This window comes from Cynoglossus semilaevis, chromosome 1, assembly GCF_000523025.1.
Source record: "Cynoglossus semilaevis isolate Cse_v1.0 chromosome 1, Cse_v1.0, whole genome shotgun sequence".
NCBI lineage: Eukaryota > Metazoa > Chordata > Actinopteri > Pleuronectiformes > Cynoglossidae > Cynoglossus > Cynoglossus semilaevis.
In genome coordinates this window covers 12,703,200-12,722,763 of record NC_024307.1, presented here as the reverse complement: position 1 = coordinate 12,722,763, position 19,564 = coordinate 12,703,200, and the positions used below count along the sequence as shown (strand labels likewise).

General features: G+C 39.0%; 1 protein-coding gene and 1 long non-coding RNA gene across 5 annotated transcripts in view; one reads left to right on the top strand and one right to left on the bottom strand.

Moving 5' to 3' along the window:
* Nucleotides 1-19,564, top strand: part of LOC103379811 (uncharacterized) — a 25,102-nt gene that overhangs the window by 169 nt on the left and 5,369 nt on the right. For both annotated transcript variants that reach the window (XR_001760252.2, XR_521614.3), the window contains exon 2: nt 5,761-5,809. This is a non-coding gene — a long non-coding RNA (uncharacterized LOC103379811). The remainder of the gene's footprint in view (nt 1-5,760; nt 5,810-19,564) is intronic.
* The window catches only part of palm1b (paralemmin 1b), a 27,062-nt gene continuing 13,416 nt past the window's right edge, over nt 5,919-19,564 (bottom strand). For 2 of the 3 annotated variants that reach the window (XM_008311485.3, XM_025061658.1), the window contains 5 exons: nt 17,737-17,779; nt 16,395-16,475; nt 10,489-10,604; nt 10,141-10,211; nt 5,919-9,937 (listed from right to left, as the gene is read on the bottom strand). In XM_008311485.3, the coding sequence (XP_008309707.1) occupies nt 9,558-9,937; nt 10,141-10,211; nt 10,489-10,604; nt 16,395-16,475; nt 17,737-17,778 (690 nt within the window). In that variant the 5' untranslated portion in view covers nt 17,779 and the 3' untranslated portion in view covers nt 5,919-9,557. Of the gene's footprint in view, nt 9,938-10,140; nt 10,212-10,488; nt 10,605-16,394; nt 16,476-17,736; nt 17,780-17,899; nt 18,083-19,564 lie in introns of all 3 variants that reach the window. The other variant, XM_025061662.1, reaches the window with a different exon arrangement.

The following is a 19,564-nucleotide window of genomic DNA, read 5'->3' as shown; positions in this document are numbered from 1 at the left end:
TACAAAATGGCTGAACGCAGGGAGGCGAGCGCTGATTAGTCAAAGGCTCTTCCAAGAGCCCAAAACAGGCGGAGACCAGCCTCTGTTGGCGCGGCCATTGGTCCAAACGGCCATCATTTTGTGAAAAAAGAGACCCGCGGCAAATTTCCAGTAGTATCATGTCACTGGTCGTTTAACTGAAATATTTAATGGTAAATCAACCTAAATGTAACAAATATGGCGTCACACTACCGAAGAAGATAGAATGCAGTGCAAAGTGTAAATGCCAGTTCTAACCATTTCTTTATTTCGTGATGTAGAAAATGGTTTCTTTAAATTTTTAAGGAGCAGGGGAAAAAGCAGCACATTAGACAGAACAAAAGATTAAAAAAAAGAGGCGTCAAGGAATAATTAAAAAAAACAAGGAATGAAAATGGAGGTTATATTTTATACTAAAACACAAACTGTTGTGATTATTACACATGAGATAATTGGAATACTGAAATGTCGTACAGAAGAAATGTGTATAGCATAAAGGAATATTGAAATAACTGACTCTCGTAGAATATGTCAAATATAGAAGTACAGCACGTAATAAAATTTAAATAGCATTTAGTAAAGTCCATGAAGCACAGTTTCATAACCCAAGTAATTAAAAGTCTACAATCTTTTTCGTTCCAAGGACTGGTCAGCCAGTACGACCCATTACTACAGCCCAGTAGCAAGGTACTGAGCATCAAAGGATCGTTAAATTTATACTTCTGTTAGTATCAGAGTCTAAATTACATATTATTTTAAAATTAGATCATCTTTTGCCAAATTATCTTTAAAGAGAGTAAATCGATATGACTTTCTTTGAATGAAGTAATTTACTAAAAATTAAGTAATTTCTTTCATTGTGTCCCACTGCGGCCGGTACCAAATTACCTATGGACTGGTACTAGTCCACGGACCAGGGGTTGGGGATCCGTGATCTATACAGTCTTCCAGTTACAATCGGCCCTTCAAGGGGAACTGTATTGCTGATGTGGCCCTCGGTGAAAATGAGTTTAACACCCCTGCCTTAGGTGGTCATTCGACTCTTGTCTCACTTTATCTTCTGCCTGCTTTCTTCTTGCTTTCTTCCTCCCAGAATGCTTCATTTTCAACATGCTTTTTAAAAAATATTCACCTTCTTGACCCCGTTTTTCTAACATGTATTTATTTTCATTGTAATTTTCTTATCAAGGAAAAAACAAACATTCTCAGTTATTTTTAAAGTAGTGTCTTAGTTTTTGTGACTAACTGTGAAATAATGCTCTTTTTTGGTTTTGATACACTTTTATTTGCTGCAGACATTTCTACACACTTTTCTAAGCTGTTATAGTTATATTTTAGATAAATAATTTAGACTAGGACTTAATGTAATATGCTGTTTTATGCTGGCAAGCATCAAGCTACTGTTAGTAAAAATGTAAGTGTGGTAAGTGAGTTCATTTTATACTTTTTCAAAGCTGTACTTTCTAAAAACTATGGCAGCAACAAGTAAGCTAGAGAAAAACAGATGGGACATATCTGAAATGTCTAAATCATCTTTTAGGCACAAAATGGAAATAATGCTAAATACAGATTTTCAGGACTGACAAAGTTACAGTGTTGTCCTGTAATTATCTAAATTACCAAGCAAAACAAAGGAGCTCAAGTTACACCGGTCAGCATTGTGAGGACATACTGATTAGATCAGTGGAATTTACAAACCACTCAACTGTTTTAGGTGTGGACAACAAAAAGATGCAAATTGACACGATACTGAAGCTTTATGTGAAATCATTGTTTTGTGTGGTGTCTGTAAGATGTATTTTTCTTAGATTTACTCAGGCCATAGAAATTCATCTCAGTTTGGACACAAGGGTGCAATATACATATGAAAGGGTCCAATAGATGAAGTTATTAAGAAAAATGATAATTGACATAATAAAGAACAATAATAACAGCAGTCAAAGTAAATGATGATGCATATCTGAAGAAGATGTGTTTAATGGCTTCATTATGGGAAAGAACTGAGCACTGAATGACGTCACCTGGTGATGAAAAGTTGTTGGTTTTTTTGGGTTTTTTTTTTTTCAGATGATTTTTTATTTTATGATCACATTAGTTGTTGTCCATTTTAATTTGTGTTGAGCCCAGGCTTATATTTAACACATTAATCACAGAGGAGAGGTAATTCCTGCTACTTGTTTCCATAGCAGCAATTCAATTTAGCATTGACCTCACTGGGCTGACTGGCCATTTACGCAGCATTCTTTCAGCTGTTTATTTTTAAAGAAATAAATCTAAAAATAGTCCTTCAAATGTAACAGTTTCTACTCTAGTACCTTTTTTTTAAATCCCACCAATAATCAAATTGAGTATAATGGGGTTTTTTTTATTCCAGATTGTGTTAGTATGGAAATACAAACCACAGTTCACAGTATTGTGTTTGTGTTTTTGATGTGGAACTCCTCTGCACTCTCGTCTCAGAGACTGAGCTACATGTGGACTATATATCATATATAATGAGTCCCAGACAATTTACAAATCGTCCTTTATCAGATGCAGCATAGAAGAATTTCATTAAAGCTGCTATTTATGATGTTGGTGAATGCCATCTTTTCATTCGCTCTCTTTTTGTCTTTCAAAGTCACCCCTTTTCCCCAGTGTACAGACTTACGCAGACCTTGTGTCAACTTTCAGGAGAAAAAGATGATTTAAGAAAATAGCAGAGGTACGCTCTCCAGTGGTCACTTGTGAGAGCTGCGTTAAAACGATCCAGCCAAATGTGGAGCTTTGTTTTTACCTTCTTCCAGAACTATATCCCTTCACAAATTATTATTTTATTTATCAAGAATGTTTTTTATATATAATTCTCATTACATTTAGGCAAACCAATATGATAAATGATACTTTTGAAAAAAAAATATACATTTAGGTAAACCAATATGATAAATTATACTTTTGAAAAAAATGGAGGAGTTTAGAATGATTTATTATACAAAAAAAGCTAAGAAGCTATTGCACCAACATTTTTGCAATTCAGCATAGCTAAACAAAATACACATGTAAAGAAAAATTCAAAATAACAAAATACACATGTAAAGAAAAATTCTGTCAGTAATAAAACTGAAAATAAAATTTCTTAGCCTAGATGACATGATGGTTTATGGGCCCCTTTTTTCCACCCATTTGTTCTTGTTTTTTTGTTTTTTTGTTTGTTTGTTTTGTTTTCTGAGGAGTCTCAACATAGACCCTATGCCATTGTCTGAAAGACCTATACTGGGAGAGTGTTTGGGTCAGTTGTCCGTCTTGCAATCCTTTTGGTTTGAGTATTGCAGGTTAATGGGTTGATTTCTGATCACTGCAGTGACATGTGTGGTAGTTGAACATTGTCCTTGCAGACTCCTCGCTGCCCAGTTCCAAAAATGCCTGAAGGAAAAGACCCAATCACTCACTGCTTAAACACATACTGTAACTTCACAATCTGCTATGATGTCTTTAAATGTGCGTTTTTGCGTTACAAAACATATTAATTGGTGAGCACTTAAAGCAAGCAGCAATGAAGAACGAAGGAGAAAAGGGTCAGTAAAACAAAAGAAAATAGGCTCACTCATATAGTTTATTGGTCATCTTACCTGATTTTTCTCTCTCAGGACAAGCAGATCTGTAACCACTCCAATGGGCAATAACAGGCAACTAACAACAGTGTTATCACTCTCATTTGGACGACTGCTAATGAGGACCACACGTGATGGTGAATTTGGTCGGCTGTTGTTGCCACTGGCTGGGGGCAAAACAGAAGCAGATACAATCAGGATGGAAAACAGAAGGCCCTAGTTCTTCTTGAATAATAGATTGATTGCCATGGCGACATACACAGCACAGACACACTTCCAATTGGGGAAAAAAAAACAAAAAACAGACTCACGCATCACTGGCAAACTCCTCGGCCCTACCTGAGTTAATGATGTGGGTCCTTTGACTCATGCATCACTGGCAAACTCCTCGGCTCTACCTGAGTTAATGATGTGGGTCCTTTTAGATATGTGTGAAGAAATTATAAGACAGAGAGAAGACAATGACTTACTTCAGTGCTTTCACTAATGACACCACAGTAGGGGTTGATCAGACTGAGCAACTAGACGTCTTTACTCCTCCACAATGATTTTTATTCTCTAAAGTCAACTAGTCACTGATACCTTTTTTTTTTTCAAAAATAGGAACATGAACGCCTCACAGAAGAAGTCATGAGGCATACATATATATATATATATGTGTGTGTGTGTGTGTGTGTGTGTGTGTATGTACCATATTGGCAAATTGATGGATTGGGATTTAGAAAATTGATGCATTTAAATCAAGTAGCTCTGTATCGTAGTTATATAAGACACATGAAGGGAAAACATTACATGTGAGATGAAAAATGTTTGCTCTTGTGGAAAATAATTCTAAATATATTGCAAAACAGCAAGAATTACTGGTATTGAGTGGAATTCATGGGGGAGTTATGGTGTAGGGCAGGGGCCAGATTTTGTACTTGTGGAGCTTGTGGTCCAAATATAACCTTTCCATGTGGCATCTTTGGTAATGGTGGCGAAAACCTAAAAAGTCAAATACAATCCCAGCATTATTGAGAAAATAAGGAGAATTTAATTAAGGACTTAAATACAGCACTCACAGCAGGTGATGTTTCATATGTGAACAAGATGTGTTTAATGGCTTCATTATGGGAAGGAAGTGAGCACAGGATGATGTCATCTGGTGATGAAAAGCCGTTGCACCACCAAGAGCAACATCTAGATTTTATTAGCTTTTATTTTGGTAAAGTTCATTTTTTTGCAGATGATTTTATGATCATATTAGGTGTCGTCCATTTTAAATTGTCTTGAGCCCAGGTTTATTTTTAACACAGTAATCACAAAGGGGAGGTAATTACTGCTACTTGTTTCCATAGCAGCAATTCAATTTTGCTTTGACCTCACTGGGCTGACTGTGGCCATCTGTGCAGCGATCCTTCAGCAAACTTGGACTTGAGTCTTGTTAATCTAGAAATTGAATTTGCTTTTTTACTGTTTCACCTCACAATACTCCCCTAACTTTGCTCATTTCTATTGTAGAACTATTTATATTCTGCCAATGGTCCAAATGAGTAGAGTTGTGATTTGTTTTTTACATTCCTGTTTATGTTAGTATGGAAATACAGGCCAGAGTTCACAGTATTGTGTTTGTGTTTTGATGGGGAACTGCTGCCCAGAGACAGAGCTGTATGTGGAATTTGTATCATGTATAATGAGTCCCTGTCCGCATCCCAGAGACAGAGCTGTATGCGGAATTTGTATCATGTATAATGAGTCCCAGACAATTTACAAATCGTCCTTTATCAGATTAAGTTTAGCGAACTACCCCCCCCCCCGTCCTTCCTCCTCTCCTTGGTCTCACACAGATTGTGTGGCAGCTTTTATTAGAATTAGATGAATTATGAAAACAGTAGACGCACGCTCTCTAGTGGCCTATTATGGGAACTTCGTTAAAACAGGCCATGCTCATATTCTTTTTTGTTGCTTCTCACGTATTCTCTTATACTTCTCTGTCTTTTCCTTCTTCAGTCAGTGTTTCCTCTTTTGAACGAGAGTCATCTAAACACGAATTACATTTTAGTAGTTTAGACAAACATGTTTTTCATCACGTGACCAAATTTGTAACCAAAATAATTATATGTCATCATCATTTCAGTGCTTTGACATTAACTGTTCACTCATTCATCCTCAGATCTAAATGACCCTGGAGGACGTCCCCCATCCATTTGTGACCTCCTCAGGTAAGACACCGAAACCCAACACAACACCAGAATGGATGTTCTAGCACCACATCCTGAATTACACACACACACACACACACATACACACACACACACACTTTACTCTGAGTTGCAGTAAACAAACAGTTATCTTTATTCAAACATTTAGACGACCACAGAGATGAACAGGCATTGCTCTAAAAACAACTTTTGCTTTTCCTGCTTCTGCTGTCCCAGATATCCACTACTAAGCAAAGCTTTAGCGTAACAAATTTACTTTTTTCCTCCGGTAGGAATACACTCAGATACACATGTGCATATACTGACTGACAGTTAATCTCCTGCATAAATTTTGTATCCACTGAAATGAGAAGAACATCAGAAATAGAGGTACAACAAAATCAAAATCAAACAAGTCTTTAAAAATTAGAAAATCAGGCACAGGATACAAATTTTTGTCAAGACATCAACAGTCCGCTGCATGTGACCTACAATCAGAGCTGCACTTACAGATATCAAGCAAGTGTGATATTCTATTGTCCATTGTCTGGAGACATTTCAGGGTAGAAGGCAGTGTTTCCTGCCGGTCATCATGACCAGCAGCAGAGCAAGAAAAATAAAAAATCCTGGTCGAAAAGTGGCAGCAGACAGACAAAAGTCCAACCAACTGAACCTGACGAAAGGCACAACAACACACTTGCTTTTTTTTTAAAAAAAAATACACACGTCAAATACAATAAAATGCCTGATAAAGACAAAGGCATAGAAAGGAAAAGAAATAACACCAAACTATATCAGGAAAAAAGCTGCAAGTTGTACAATTACTGTGGAACACTACACATGGAAAGAATAGACTGTAAATTCTGTCTGCCCTCGCCTGTTGACCTCCTTTCTGGAATGTTAGAAGGGATCATTTGTCTGATGGCAAATGAAGGCAGGACATGAGAAATATGCATCTGAGAGATTTGTGGGGAACTCATGTTAAGCACGTGTATGAGTGTGGGACACAAGGGAACAGGACTGGGCTTGGGAGATGGAGCGGATCAGACGAGCCTCAAAAATTAGCACCAACTTCAGTTTTTTAAGTGTCTCCGAGCACAGAGGATGAGGACAAGACAGGGATGAAGGTGTGTGGGTCAGTCAGAGATGGGAAAAAGTCAAAAGGGAGAAATTAATGAAGTTACTTGCATTAAAGTGACAAAATTATCTGTACTGTACTTTGTATGTTTTTGCAAGTTCAGACTATTTATTTCCTTATTTATAATGTCTCGAGATCTAAAGCTTCGAGGAACGCTTGGTCCTACAGGGGTATTTTCTTTGCGACAAAAGTCTAAAAATCCTATCTGAAAATCTATTCAAGTACTTAAAGGGGCCTGGTATAAAGAGTTAACAACAGGGGTTAAACTGGGAGCCAGGACAGAAACCAGTATCTGATCGACACAGTGAAATAACAGAATCTTAAGGGTTTTTATTTGGTTTGTCAAGACATTTGTGTATATTGAGCTCAATAAGTGTTGTGATACTCAAAACACTTCCCAATTTAACCCCCGGTTTTACATTCATGTGATTTAGAATAAATACCTAACAATTGACAAGACAGTCAACGATGTTGCAGGGCTTCATGCAGTGCTACGTTAGAAGATTTACATTGGTTCTCAAAAAGCAGTCCTAAAGCAGTACTAGTTATTGTGCAGTGAATCGGCTATGATTTAAAAGTATGAGCATTAATTCCATGTTCAAACCACAAAACCACAAACAGTAAACTGACACCATAAAGCCAAGGAAAAGACCTGCAGACCTGGTCTTGTAGAAGTCCACATTTACAGTGGACTAGGTCCAGAGGGGTTCAGAATCGAGCCAAGACCCTATCTACTGCATAACACTGAGATTCTGACTTTTTCATACTGCAACAGGTCCAATTGTGATTTTGATTTTATGAAGCTCCAATAGGAGGCAGTAATGAGTAATGACTTTATGGATGCCAACTGCCATAAAGCATTACTGCCAACCAACCTACCAACCAAACAGAGCTTAACTGCTAAAGTGGTCACATTCCGGCTAATTCAGTGGCTCCTCATTACAACTTTTGGCAACCTGAGATGTTGATAGGTTTTGTTTAAAATCCCTGTTCAGAAAATGATTAAATCAGAACTGGGCCAGATGAGCTTCAAAAAAGGCCCAAACATTGCATTGCAAAACAACGTAATGTCACTGTCTTCTTTAACTCATAAACGTGTGCAATTTTGACATCAGATCACTGTCTCTGACAACGGTAGGTGTGGCAAACCAAAATATCTAATGCTACTTTGATGGAATTGAACATTGCCTGAACTGTATGTAGAAATGTATATTTTGTGTTTTCTTGTGGTAGAACCATTTGGTGGTAGCATGGTAAAATGTAGTTTCTTTTAGTACAGTATTTAAGGCTACAGGCCCCCGAACAGAGGCTGTTCCAAGCACACATCAAAGTCAGATCATGGCTCTTTAAAAAAGATAAAATCAACAACAATCACTTTTCGGAGCCATAGCTGATCGTCTGTGTGGTGAGTTGTTAGGCAGTTCTGTGCTGGATAAAACAGGAGTCTAACTCAGTTATGAGCTGGATGACCGTGCGCACATATGAGTCCAGCCTAGACAGAATACTGTATCACTGTCTGTCCTGTGTGGGTAGCCTGTGGCCTCGTGGTTAAAGGGTTTAAGGTTGAAATCCGGGGGGTTGCTGGTTTGAATCCCTGGCATTGGCAAACACCTTATTAAGTAACTATCAAAACTCCCTAGCACCAGGCAGCTCAGTGCTCCAGTTTGACTGGTGTGTGTGTGTGTGTCACTATGTTGTTTTGAAGATGTAAAATCAATGTGAAAAACAACATTCCTTAGGTGAGTACTAGGGTAGTGATTTTGGAGGGTCAGTTCCAGGGCTTTTTGGAGTCAGTTGACAATGTTGTGTGTGTTAAATACACCTCTTTTTTTTTTTTTTTTTGATTTTTGGAAAAGAATAAATGCACATGTCTATCACTGCCAGTTACAGGAACTGTTACTGATCAAAACAGACTCGAATGACTAAAGCACAGACAGTCGTAATGAGTGTTATGCCAATCTGGTACAAGCGATACGTACATGCAGTTAATGGACGACCGAGATGAAATAGAGAACCAAAAAAACCCAACAATAAATACATTGTATAAAACATAATTTCATATCAATATATTAAAATACTATTTAAAATAATATCTTAGACAATATTGTAATATGAAATTGACCAATAAATAGTTGGTAGGCCTACACAGAGAAATATATAGATATATATATTTGCCTTTGTTTTTTTTTTTAACTTATCTGTGTCCTTCATAGTTTGATGTTTTCCATGTAAATGTTTTAACGTTTCCAGATTCATTTTAAACAGAGTGGGTAGTAGCACAATCCAGAGAGCTAATACAGTATCTTTTTTTTTCCCAACAATAACAATGAACTTACAGTACACAGTCTTATAATAAAGATATACATACTGAATAAGTGACGATAATATAAATGTCAAGACAGAAAAATAGAAAAATATCAATAGAAATTAAAAAGTCAATACATATCAGAGACATTATACAGAGCAAAGAGTACGCATGAGTCTTTGTGTTTCTTGTTGTAGCTGGAGGGTGTATTGGCTCTCATTGTTGGTAAATTGACTGTGTATTTCTGATGTTGTTGTTTTTTTTCCAATTCTAACACACACACGCACACACACACACACACGCACTTAGACCTACACACACACAGCTCACATGACCGTGCAGCATTTGCAGGTCTGTTTCTTCTCCTTCTCCTTTTCCACTTCCTCTCCGCCTCCATTGGCCGTTTCCTTCTCAGCCATGCTCCCATTGGGCGGCGGCTGCTCCTCCGTAACGGCATCCGCGCCCCCTTTTCCCTCGCCGTCCTCAATGACCACAAACTCGGCCTTTACGTTACCATCCACCCCTTCCATGCCGAGGGCCTTGCAGCTCTCCTGCTCCTCCTCCACGGTCTTGTAGCCCATAAAAACCAGGGTGACAGGATTGTCTGCACTCGCCTGGTCCGGACTGGGACCCAGCAGCTTGGCCTCAATCCCTGTCACCTCTCTCTTGGGGGTCTGAGCAGCGGTCTGCACTACTCCGTTTTCACCTGCAGAGGGCATTAGAGAACCATTCAGTGCGCAGTACGAGTCCAGGGAGAAGGGAAAAAGACATGAAATATTGTCGTTAAAGGGCAATGTAATAGAGCATGAGAAGTGGTCATTATTAGCTCACTTTTTCTTTCTGGACACTCATGTTACCATGGTTTCCAATGTGGTTATACGTTGCCGTGGGCAGTGAATGAAAACTTACCTCCGTTTTCTTTGGCCACGCCCTTATTTGCTGGAACGCCTGTCTCCAGTTCCTCAATCTCCTGCTCCAGCCTGGCTCAGAAAAACACACACACACACACACACACACACAGGTTCATTTAGAGAAATGACACAGTTTTGCAAACAAATCTAGAAGACGTCCAGATTAATCAGTTTTTAATTCAGATTATAATCCCAGATTGAGTTCAGACATAGACTTGTTAGTTTTGATTCTTGAGATTTTGAAATCTTCATCATAGTTCTCAACTCTTGTTTTATTCAATTAACATTTTCATAACTTTATAAATTGACACTGACACATGGACTGATGATTTTATAAAACGCTGACCTGAAGATGACCTGCTCCAGAAGTTTGGTTTTCACCTCGTCTTCCTGCAGACGCAAGAGAGTCTCCTCTTCAGCTGGAGCTCCATCTAACAACCAGCGCTCCCTCAGCGCCTTAGACTGAAAGTGAACACGACAACATTTGAAATTTACCAGTAGTCTTTTTTCTGCCTATTAAATTTGGCTAATATCTATTTCTTACTTTGAGCTATTAATATAATTTAGACTAACTTCCTTACAACTTCCTTACATATTTTACATGCTAGCCACTCTCATCTGTAATCAGACAGCACCCCTGATTTTAATTTAGCAAAGCTTGATTTTTTTTCACTTATGTTTAGCAAAAGTTCCTGATTTATTGACTTGAGCTCTAAAAGGATGTGGTCGTGTGAATTTCATGAGCAGTTACAAATATTTGCAGATTATTTCACTAGTCTAATCCTGCATTTCATAAGAAAAACCAAGAGATGAAATGACACTAAAAGCTTCATTACCATCTCTCCCTCAACCCCCATTTTTTGGATCAATCATTCGTTTGTTAACAGCGGACTATCTGTGTCATGACTCCCCATTCACATTCCCTTCAGTAGATAAGCTAATATCAAAGTGAATGGTTGGTATGCTGGGAGGTAAATATAACAGTGCAGCTGTTTGACCGTACAGTAACAGAAATGGCTGCGTGTGACACAGGACCAGAAAACATTCTTGTTTTCAGCAGTTCCTCTAAAAATCTGGACCTGCGCTGGATGTGAATTCCTCTCCAGTGATGCAACAAGAATTTCTACAGAAAAAAAAAACAAAACTCCCCTCATTTCTTTTTCCCCTCCTAACTCTGACTCGACCCCCACCCCTTCCTATCCCGTTGCATACATCTCTATCCACCCAGAAGTTCACGAACTGTGGCGAGCTTATGAATGTCACTCCTCAGTTTGTGTGTTTATCTGGTTTGAACCATGAAAAATAAATCGCCTGATCGCCCTGTTGGATTTTGGCTTTTACTTTTAGCGCTGAGAAATTCAGCTCTGGTCACACACAGCTTTACAGCACATACTCACACCGTGTAATTCAACACTCTCCATACCCCAGCCCAGTATGGTCTCCTAGGCACTCACTCTAACCCTATATCCCCCCTCTTCTGCCTTCTCTCTCTCTCTCCCTCCTTCTCTCTCTCTTTGCTCACCCTACCACCACACCTTACTGTCCTGATTCGCAGCATCAGTGTTGTAGACGCACAGGTCAGCTCAGACGGTCGTAAAGTTAGCATGCTCGAGCTCTGTCTCGCTCTATTGTTCTGTGGAGTAAAAGCTGCTAACGTAGCAGACAAAGGGCGGAAGTGTCACACACACACGGCCACACGCTGACGAAACCACACACACGTCGGAACACCGACACATTCTGAACAGCTGGAAGGACAAGAGTCCTCCAAGTCAAATTTCATCTTTGGACCAGATCTTGAACTTGTACTGAAGTCACATTTTAAAATTCAGTTCCTTAAAAACAAAGGTCGGCGGATGAAATCTAAGAACATTTTTCAAGATAAAATATTTGAATTATTTGGTTCTGTTTTTGACCCTGAGGAAATTAGATTTAGAAGTAAAATTGGAAGATTAACATTTTAGTTCTTTCTGTTTTGTCAACTGACATTTCTGTATTGTTCTTTTGTTTTGACCAGATTTGCCTCAATTTACACACGTGTAAACAAGTGCTCAGCTTTAAAGAGAATCCTGTCAGAAAGAGCTTGTTATGGATACACTACACTACAAGGATTCTTTCCCCAGTTGGACAAGGTTTGCACCAGTATGCACTAGCTGTTGACTGTCAACATGGCGAGCAGCCACACAACTGTGTTAGAGTGTGTGGAGTCGTGAATCTAAAAGTGTTTGATGGAAACAGACCTGACCGGACTTTAGTCCAATCAGTTAAACATCGATGAATGTTTTTACTACATATACAGGAAGTGGAAACTGACCACCTACCAAACTGTAGGTAGGTTTGTCTGTACGGAGTTTGAAAGACACTCTCATTAGGGGATTATGTTGATCGGACACACTGAGTTGACCGTAGGTGTGAATGTGACTGGTTGTTGTCTCTATATGTGCTACTGTGGTGAACCTGCAAACTGTCCAGGGAGTACTCCGCCCCTAAACCTGCAAAGATATAAATGGTAGATAATGGATGGATGGATATAGTCGCCGGTTGTTGTTCCGTCTCTGCGTCAGTTTGGGGGTTCCATAGACCCTTAACTCCAGGCTTCTAATTTGTGTACCGCTGTCTAATCAACAATCTAAATTGCAGTCTCTTAAGATGACGTGCTGCGGATACAGGAAAAAAAGACAAACATAGAAAAATAGAAATGTGTAAACAAATGTCTGACTAATTCTTTCACAACTTCTAGAATGTAAATCACAAGTGTCCTGTTGAAAATTTACAGCTTTAATCTTCTTCGGTTGCAAGCGGCGTGTTCCCCTTATGTAGATAACTTGATGCCTCGCTGAGGTTTTAATTAAAGGACCTGCCTGTGTAATCATATTTGCCCTGGCTCTCTAATGAAAAACAGACCTCCTTATGTGTTAACAGCATTACATGATTTCCTCATTCTGCCGTTCGGTCTGCGATGTGGGGCAGCCTGACTCCACGTGTACAGTATATATGCTGCTATAGAGTAATTCAACACGGCTCTGTAACTGTTGTACCTGTGGGGCAGGTTCAGAAGTGCGGTAAATGAAAGGAGACATTTATTGGTTTTCCCACATGAATGCTGTCTCTGGAAGAAAGAATATTTGCCATAGGTTGCACAAAAGGCCTTCTAATGGTCGTCCCATACATTGTGATTACACTTCCTCTGTGTGTTTGTGTGTGTGTGTGTGTGAGAGAGAGAGAGAGTCAGTGTGTGCGTGCGAGACGATAGCGGGGTGTGGAGGGTGTTAGGGCTGCTTCCTGTTGGTGGGAGTGGGACAGAAATCTGTTTCCTCTTCTAAAGCCCACCTCATTGTCTGAGGCTTTTGTGTTCCCCACGAAGCGACACACAAAATGATCACACACACACACACACACACACGTGTGGACGCACATTTACTCTGTTCTGTCTTGTTTTGAAAATAGAAACAAATGTGATAGCAGGCAAGGCCAGTCACACCGGTGACACCAGCAACTTTAACCACAAACACAAATGTGTCAACACACAATGTGCACACACATCACAACCTTTGCTCTTATCTGTGACCTGCTCAATTGTCCGGGTCTGAAATAGCTTTGACAGTGCTGACATGCCTTGGCCCTGATATAGTGTGTGTGTGTGTGTGTTTGAGTGTATGCATGCGGATGTCAATGCGTGTGTGCGTTGTAGGGAGTGTGTTGTGCGTGGATAAAAACATGTGGAGGGGCTGCCGCTGTAATCTGCTGTCCATTCTGATCATTCCTTCACAGCAGCGGTAGTTAGGGAGTGTCTCGCTCTCTAGGTCTGATAGTTGTGAGAACGACTTCAAATGTTGTTGTGCCAGAGCAGGGCACGGTTCCCGAAAACTGACCGTGACCCTGGTTGAAGTTCAGCTGAAGGTCACGAGGTGAGTTTCCTTGTGCTTCACGCTGCGCAGGAATTCAATCTTATCAGTGATAATTTTTGCTTCCAGTTAAATTCAAAACAGAGTTTATTTTGGCAGAGAGACTGTCAGCTGACAGACGGTGAGGGCAGTGATGATGAAAAAAAAAGATATAAAACAAACAAAACACAAGCTGCTTTGGTAGTGAAATTACATCTGAAGATAAAGTGAACAGACCCCGCTGCTGCTTCTTGTCTAGGAACAGGACAGAAAAGAAGCAGTCAGAACCCACTCCTCTCTCGATGCATTTTTTAGGCAGTGGATAAGCACTATGGAGGTGGTAACGTAAACATGAGAAATGATTACATTATGAAATTTACTGTTTTGACAGTACTTACATTTTGGTGTGCCTGTCTTATATCCTAAGCTGCTGTAGCTTCTTCTACCTTCTAACTGTAACATTTGTCACTAAGCATCAATGCTAATGTTTTTATCACTTTTATTTTTGTTGCTGTGCATTTAATTCCCTCACCAATTCGATTCACAGGCAAAACTGTTATTTTTGACGAGTCCATTATTTTCTTGACGTCTGCATCTAGATTCTAACAGCATTCTAAACTTAAGACTTCGTAGCCAATTAACATCTTACAACCTGTGGTTGGTTTGGCCGTGTTGCAGAGAAAATGCTGAAATCATTCAGGGTTTTTTTGCGCTCATTTGTGCAAAAACGTTAGCACATTTGGCTAAGCTTTTTCTACAATATTTCTTGATCAGAGTGCCTAGAAGCCGTTATGCAGTAGGCTACATACGGAGTCACTGAGTCAAGTGAGGTATTGACTGTTTGTACTAATCTGTCTGTAACATTTTAACGTACGTAGTCGTATTTCAGTCAAGCGGGTCTTCGTGTCTGCATGTGTCGTACGAGTCTGCTTTAGGTTAAATTAACATCGTGATTAGATTTCCTTTGAACTGAGAGCGTAAACAAACGCTGCCATAAGGAATCCAGTCAAAACAAAACGTATATCCTTCCTTCTCCATTTGATGTCGATCTGATCGACATTCCAGCTGTTGTTATTGTTCCATACTGATTCTGTGTGCACAGCTATTAGGTTTATTCTTGTGGAAGTTTTATGTGAAATAAATCAAGAAATCTGGAAAATAGGAATAAATTCCTTTCCTGGAAGTAATTCGGAGTGATGTCAGCTTTTACCTATCTATGGTGGAAATAACAGCTAACATGTGTTCACGGCCCTTAATTATGCAGATAAAAAACATTAAGCTATGGAAGCTTCTAGAGCAGTTCATTTCATTTTTGGAAAGTAAAAACTCCGGTTTGCTCGGTGTCAATTACAGCTCAAGACAGGGCAATTTTTTGTTTGTCTGACCACTGAGAACACGGCACCTATTATTGGCCAGAGCGGATCTGTAAATATCCACCAATGTGTGTGTTCCAAAGTTACATTATTGATCATAATATTGTTTGAAAAAGTTGTCTGTTCTTTTGTCATCAGGAAGTGCAACTGGTTTCCGTTGGCAGCTGAAGTAGCCTGATACTCTGGTGTCAAGTTTTGGCCAAAATCTGAACAATATGCTTTTACTGAATACAAAGGTGCACAGAGCTAAAGTAAAAACTCATGTTATAGAATTAATGTTAGCTGAGGCGCATGTAGCAAAAGTTCCTGCGGCTAGCTGTGACCTAGAGACACTATTGAGAGCCATGTCAGAAAGTTCTCAAATAGATTCATGAATTTGTGAAGAATAATCTGTTTGGATTTGAACTTGTTTAAAAACACAGACACAGTGTATTTAATTAGACTAATTATGATGAATCCACAGCTATCCTGGTATTAAACTGACTGCAAATTGATTGACAGCCCAAACTAAAACATGTGTTCATTTGTGTAGTGATCTTAACAAACATTTAACACAAATACTAGTGGTTAATGCTGTTGCCTTACAGCAAGAGGATCACAGGTTTGATCCCCAGGGGTAACTGATGGTAATCCTGTGTGGCGTTTGCATTGATCTCTGTGGTAGAACTGTTATGACTCCCCCAGATGTGTTTCTGTGATAAATACTTTATAGAAGATATGGATATGAAGTGTCTCAAGACTCCTTTATTTATTATTATTTTTATTTTATTTATTTATTTTTTTACCATTTTATGTGGCGATGATTAAGGGCTGACTTTTGATGACCTTTAGAATCTTCTCATCTTGCTGTATCTAGACATTTCGTTTAGCTTTGTTACATTGCATTGAATTTTGTTGGGTTTCAATCAGAAACTAGACTTAGAGGCTGGGTCTGAAGTCATAAACATGCTAATGTACAATCTTGATCTAAAACCTTCGTGAATACGTGGATTGTGTACCTTGAGATGCTGCAGTTGCCTTCGGTCGTCGTCCAGCTGCCTCCTCTTGTTTTCAATCTCTGTCTGCTTCTTCCTTTTCTCCTATTACAGCAAACAGACACATTAAACTGAATGATGACTCTGCAGAAACACAGCTTATATTTGAAAGAGAGAAAAAAAACTGTGCTAATGTGTTCACCATAAACTTTAATCTGCAGTGTCTACAGATTTGTAGATAAACCATGTAGAATGTAGACGTTTTGTTAAAAAAGACAAAGATTAAACAGAGGCATGGTATAAAATCAAGAAAGGCAGAAAATGGTACCGAGCTAAATCTACTGCATTAGGCTTCGACATGCACTAATGGTGGAAGGAGATGGGATCTATGGTAAGAGGCTGAGTCATTAAGACTCTCAGTCAGACCTTCAGCAGCAACAATGGTTTCTCCTTAGTACAGCAAGGAGACTTTCAAGGTAACCTTAGAAAGCCTACTAGCAAGGTCCAGCTTTTTCTATTTGTTCTATCAGACATGTGAAGCAATGGCCGACACAGTTCATCTAAATACATAAGTCATCATAGTTCTAATTCAAACATATGTTTTATTCAGCAAGTCTTTACAATATAAAAAAACACATTAAATTATTCCAGGATGAGGTTTCACTGGTTACTCATTAGGAGTTCTTTGGATCTCCATTCATATAGAACTCAGTTTTTCTGCTAATGTTTTTTTTTAATTCAATCTTTCAAACCACTATTTAATTATCCCCTCATTTTGGTCTATTATATTTCCATTTTGCCTAAGATTGTCAATGCTGGCTTTTAGCTAATGATAAGTTGATTTTGTAGCAATATCTGTTTAGGAAATGTAAACAATTTTTCATAATTTTGAACAACATTGATGGATTTAGATTAGGCTTTTATTTGTAACTGTTAATGTTTGGATAAGATCCTAGAGAGTACATTATCTCTGAAGCCATCCTTCCCAACATTTCTGAACCGCGGCACATTCTTCACATTCGAAAAATCCCACAACCCACCACCAAACATAAATGTCCCAAAAATATGTGATGAAATATAATGAACAATTTACTGACTCAGCGTTAGACCTTGGCCTGTTTAGTTGAACATAACCCTGATATAATCACAGGAATTGAACGGCACAGTTGCTCTCTTTTGTTTAGTTTTTATAGCCATACGTTGCCTATTTAATTGTTCTGTCTGTCCTGGTCGCATTGACGAACAAGGACAAATTATTAAGTGAAATTGGATGATTTTCCATGGCACACTAGTGCAGTTAAACACAAACTCTGGTCTGTGTGTGTAAAACGTTAGAGACAAAACAGTGTGTGTTGAGAGAACTTACTGCGATGACCTGGAGTCTCTCCTCTTGCGATACGTCAGCCATCCTGATGGAGAAAAAGACACAGAGAGAATATTTTATGTGACCACAAACGCCTTACGTCGCACACAGACAGACAGCGTTTTCTCCCTGACCAGATCACTCATTTATTCAGAAAGACATTTACCCTTCAACAACTTCCTAGTGACTGAGGTTAAAGATCTGCCTGTTGGCACCAAATCACTGTGTCCGTCCCGTCACTGAAGACATGCTAATACAGCAGCAGGGCACTGCTGGAGATTCCTGCCCTAATCAGTTCCAGACCACGGCTCCAGGAAGGATGAAGGATGGACGAAAGAAGGGGCTGAGGCTGGAGGGGTAAAAACTGGGGCTTAAACCCATCTGACACGGAACAAAAGTTTCACAACATTTCGTTTTGACCCATGAGGTCCATCGAAAACTGAAGACGTATTCATAACAGAGGCCGAGGTTCGCAACAAAGAGGAATGTCACTGAATATGTATCGTACACTACACGCATTTATCTCACGGTCAACACAGACCCTTTCAAAAGTACCACATGCTTTTAATTGTATGCAGCCACTGTATAATACCGCAGTTCTGTATGTGGCCGTCCATGTTAAAACATGAGATGCGTCAGCTGACCCAAAACAAAAAGATTCTTTCTGTAATAACTGTGGTTTAATTGTTGAGGCGTCGGACAGAAATATTGACACAGCAAGATTTCGTCATCGTGATTCTGTCTCCCCCCTGAGCTTTCTTCATTTCTACGGCATAAATATCGTGTTGTTGCTGCAGTTCGGCTAACATTTCTGTGATTGTTTTAGCCCTCATCTCTAACTACCTTTAAGCTTTATGTTATGTTTCTGCTATTATGTCAGCTAGAAATCTAGTTTACCTTCAAGCTTTATGTTATGTTTCTGCTATTATCCTGTAGCTAACTTGTAGCTATTTCTTCATCATTAATGCTGATATTTAATACTTTGTTGTTATAAATATGGCGTGTGTTCCTTGTAGTAGACTTTCTTTTCTGGCCTCATGCAGCAAAAAAAGTGCTGACCAAATACAAAGAGACATATGTTTGCTTTAAAGTCCACTGTCCAATCTCTCCAGCTGTAAAACCTCAGGGGTGCGTTACGTTAGAGCAGCTGTAACATGCCAGGATTCATGTGCTGCTTTTGGGCTTTCAGTGCTGTACTGCACGTACACACACACACACACACACACACACATACGCCCAGATCTCACATCAGCATCACATGGAGCCCCTTTGGAGGAAAGTGAAACCACAATCATCTGATCATCCCACCAAGAGCTAAGGGAAACAGACATTATGTAAAATAAGGCACATTCTTTGCCGCATTCTCACTGAGTCAGCTCCCAGACTGAGAACAGAATAACATCTCCAGGTGTAAGAAAATATAGAAGTTGCGCAAAACAATCACATTTCAACAATTGTGGTTCAACGACTGTGGTTTTATGGCTACAGAGATTTTAATTGAAGACTGTTTACAGACTATAAACATGTTTGTTTTGGCTTTTATTTGAGTCATTTTTTCATGCAAAAATGTAAACAAGAAAGGCAGTTGCTTACAGGTCTATTATTTTTCACAGAGATTACACTAAGGCCCATGAATTTACCTTTTTACCATTCTAGGTAGGTAGCAAAAGGCTAAGCATTACCTAAGTAATAGTTTGGAAATAGCAACATGTTAGCCAAAAAGGTTTAAAAAATATCCCAAATAACTAAGATTTGGCCAAATATTGGTCAAAAAATATTAACTTAAAAAGAATCTAGTCTAATCTAGAAATGAACAAGTTACTAACTTAAA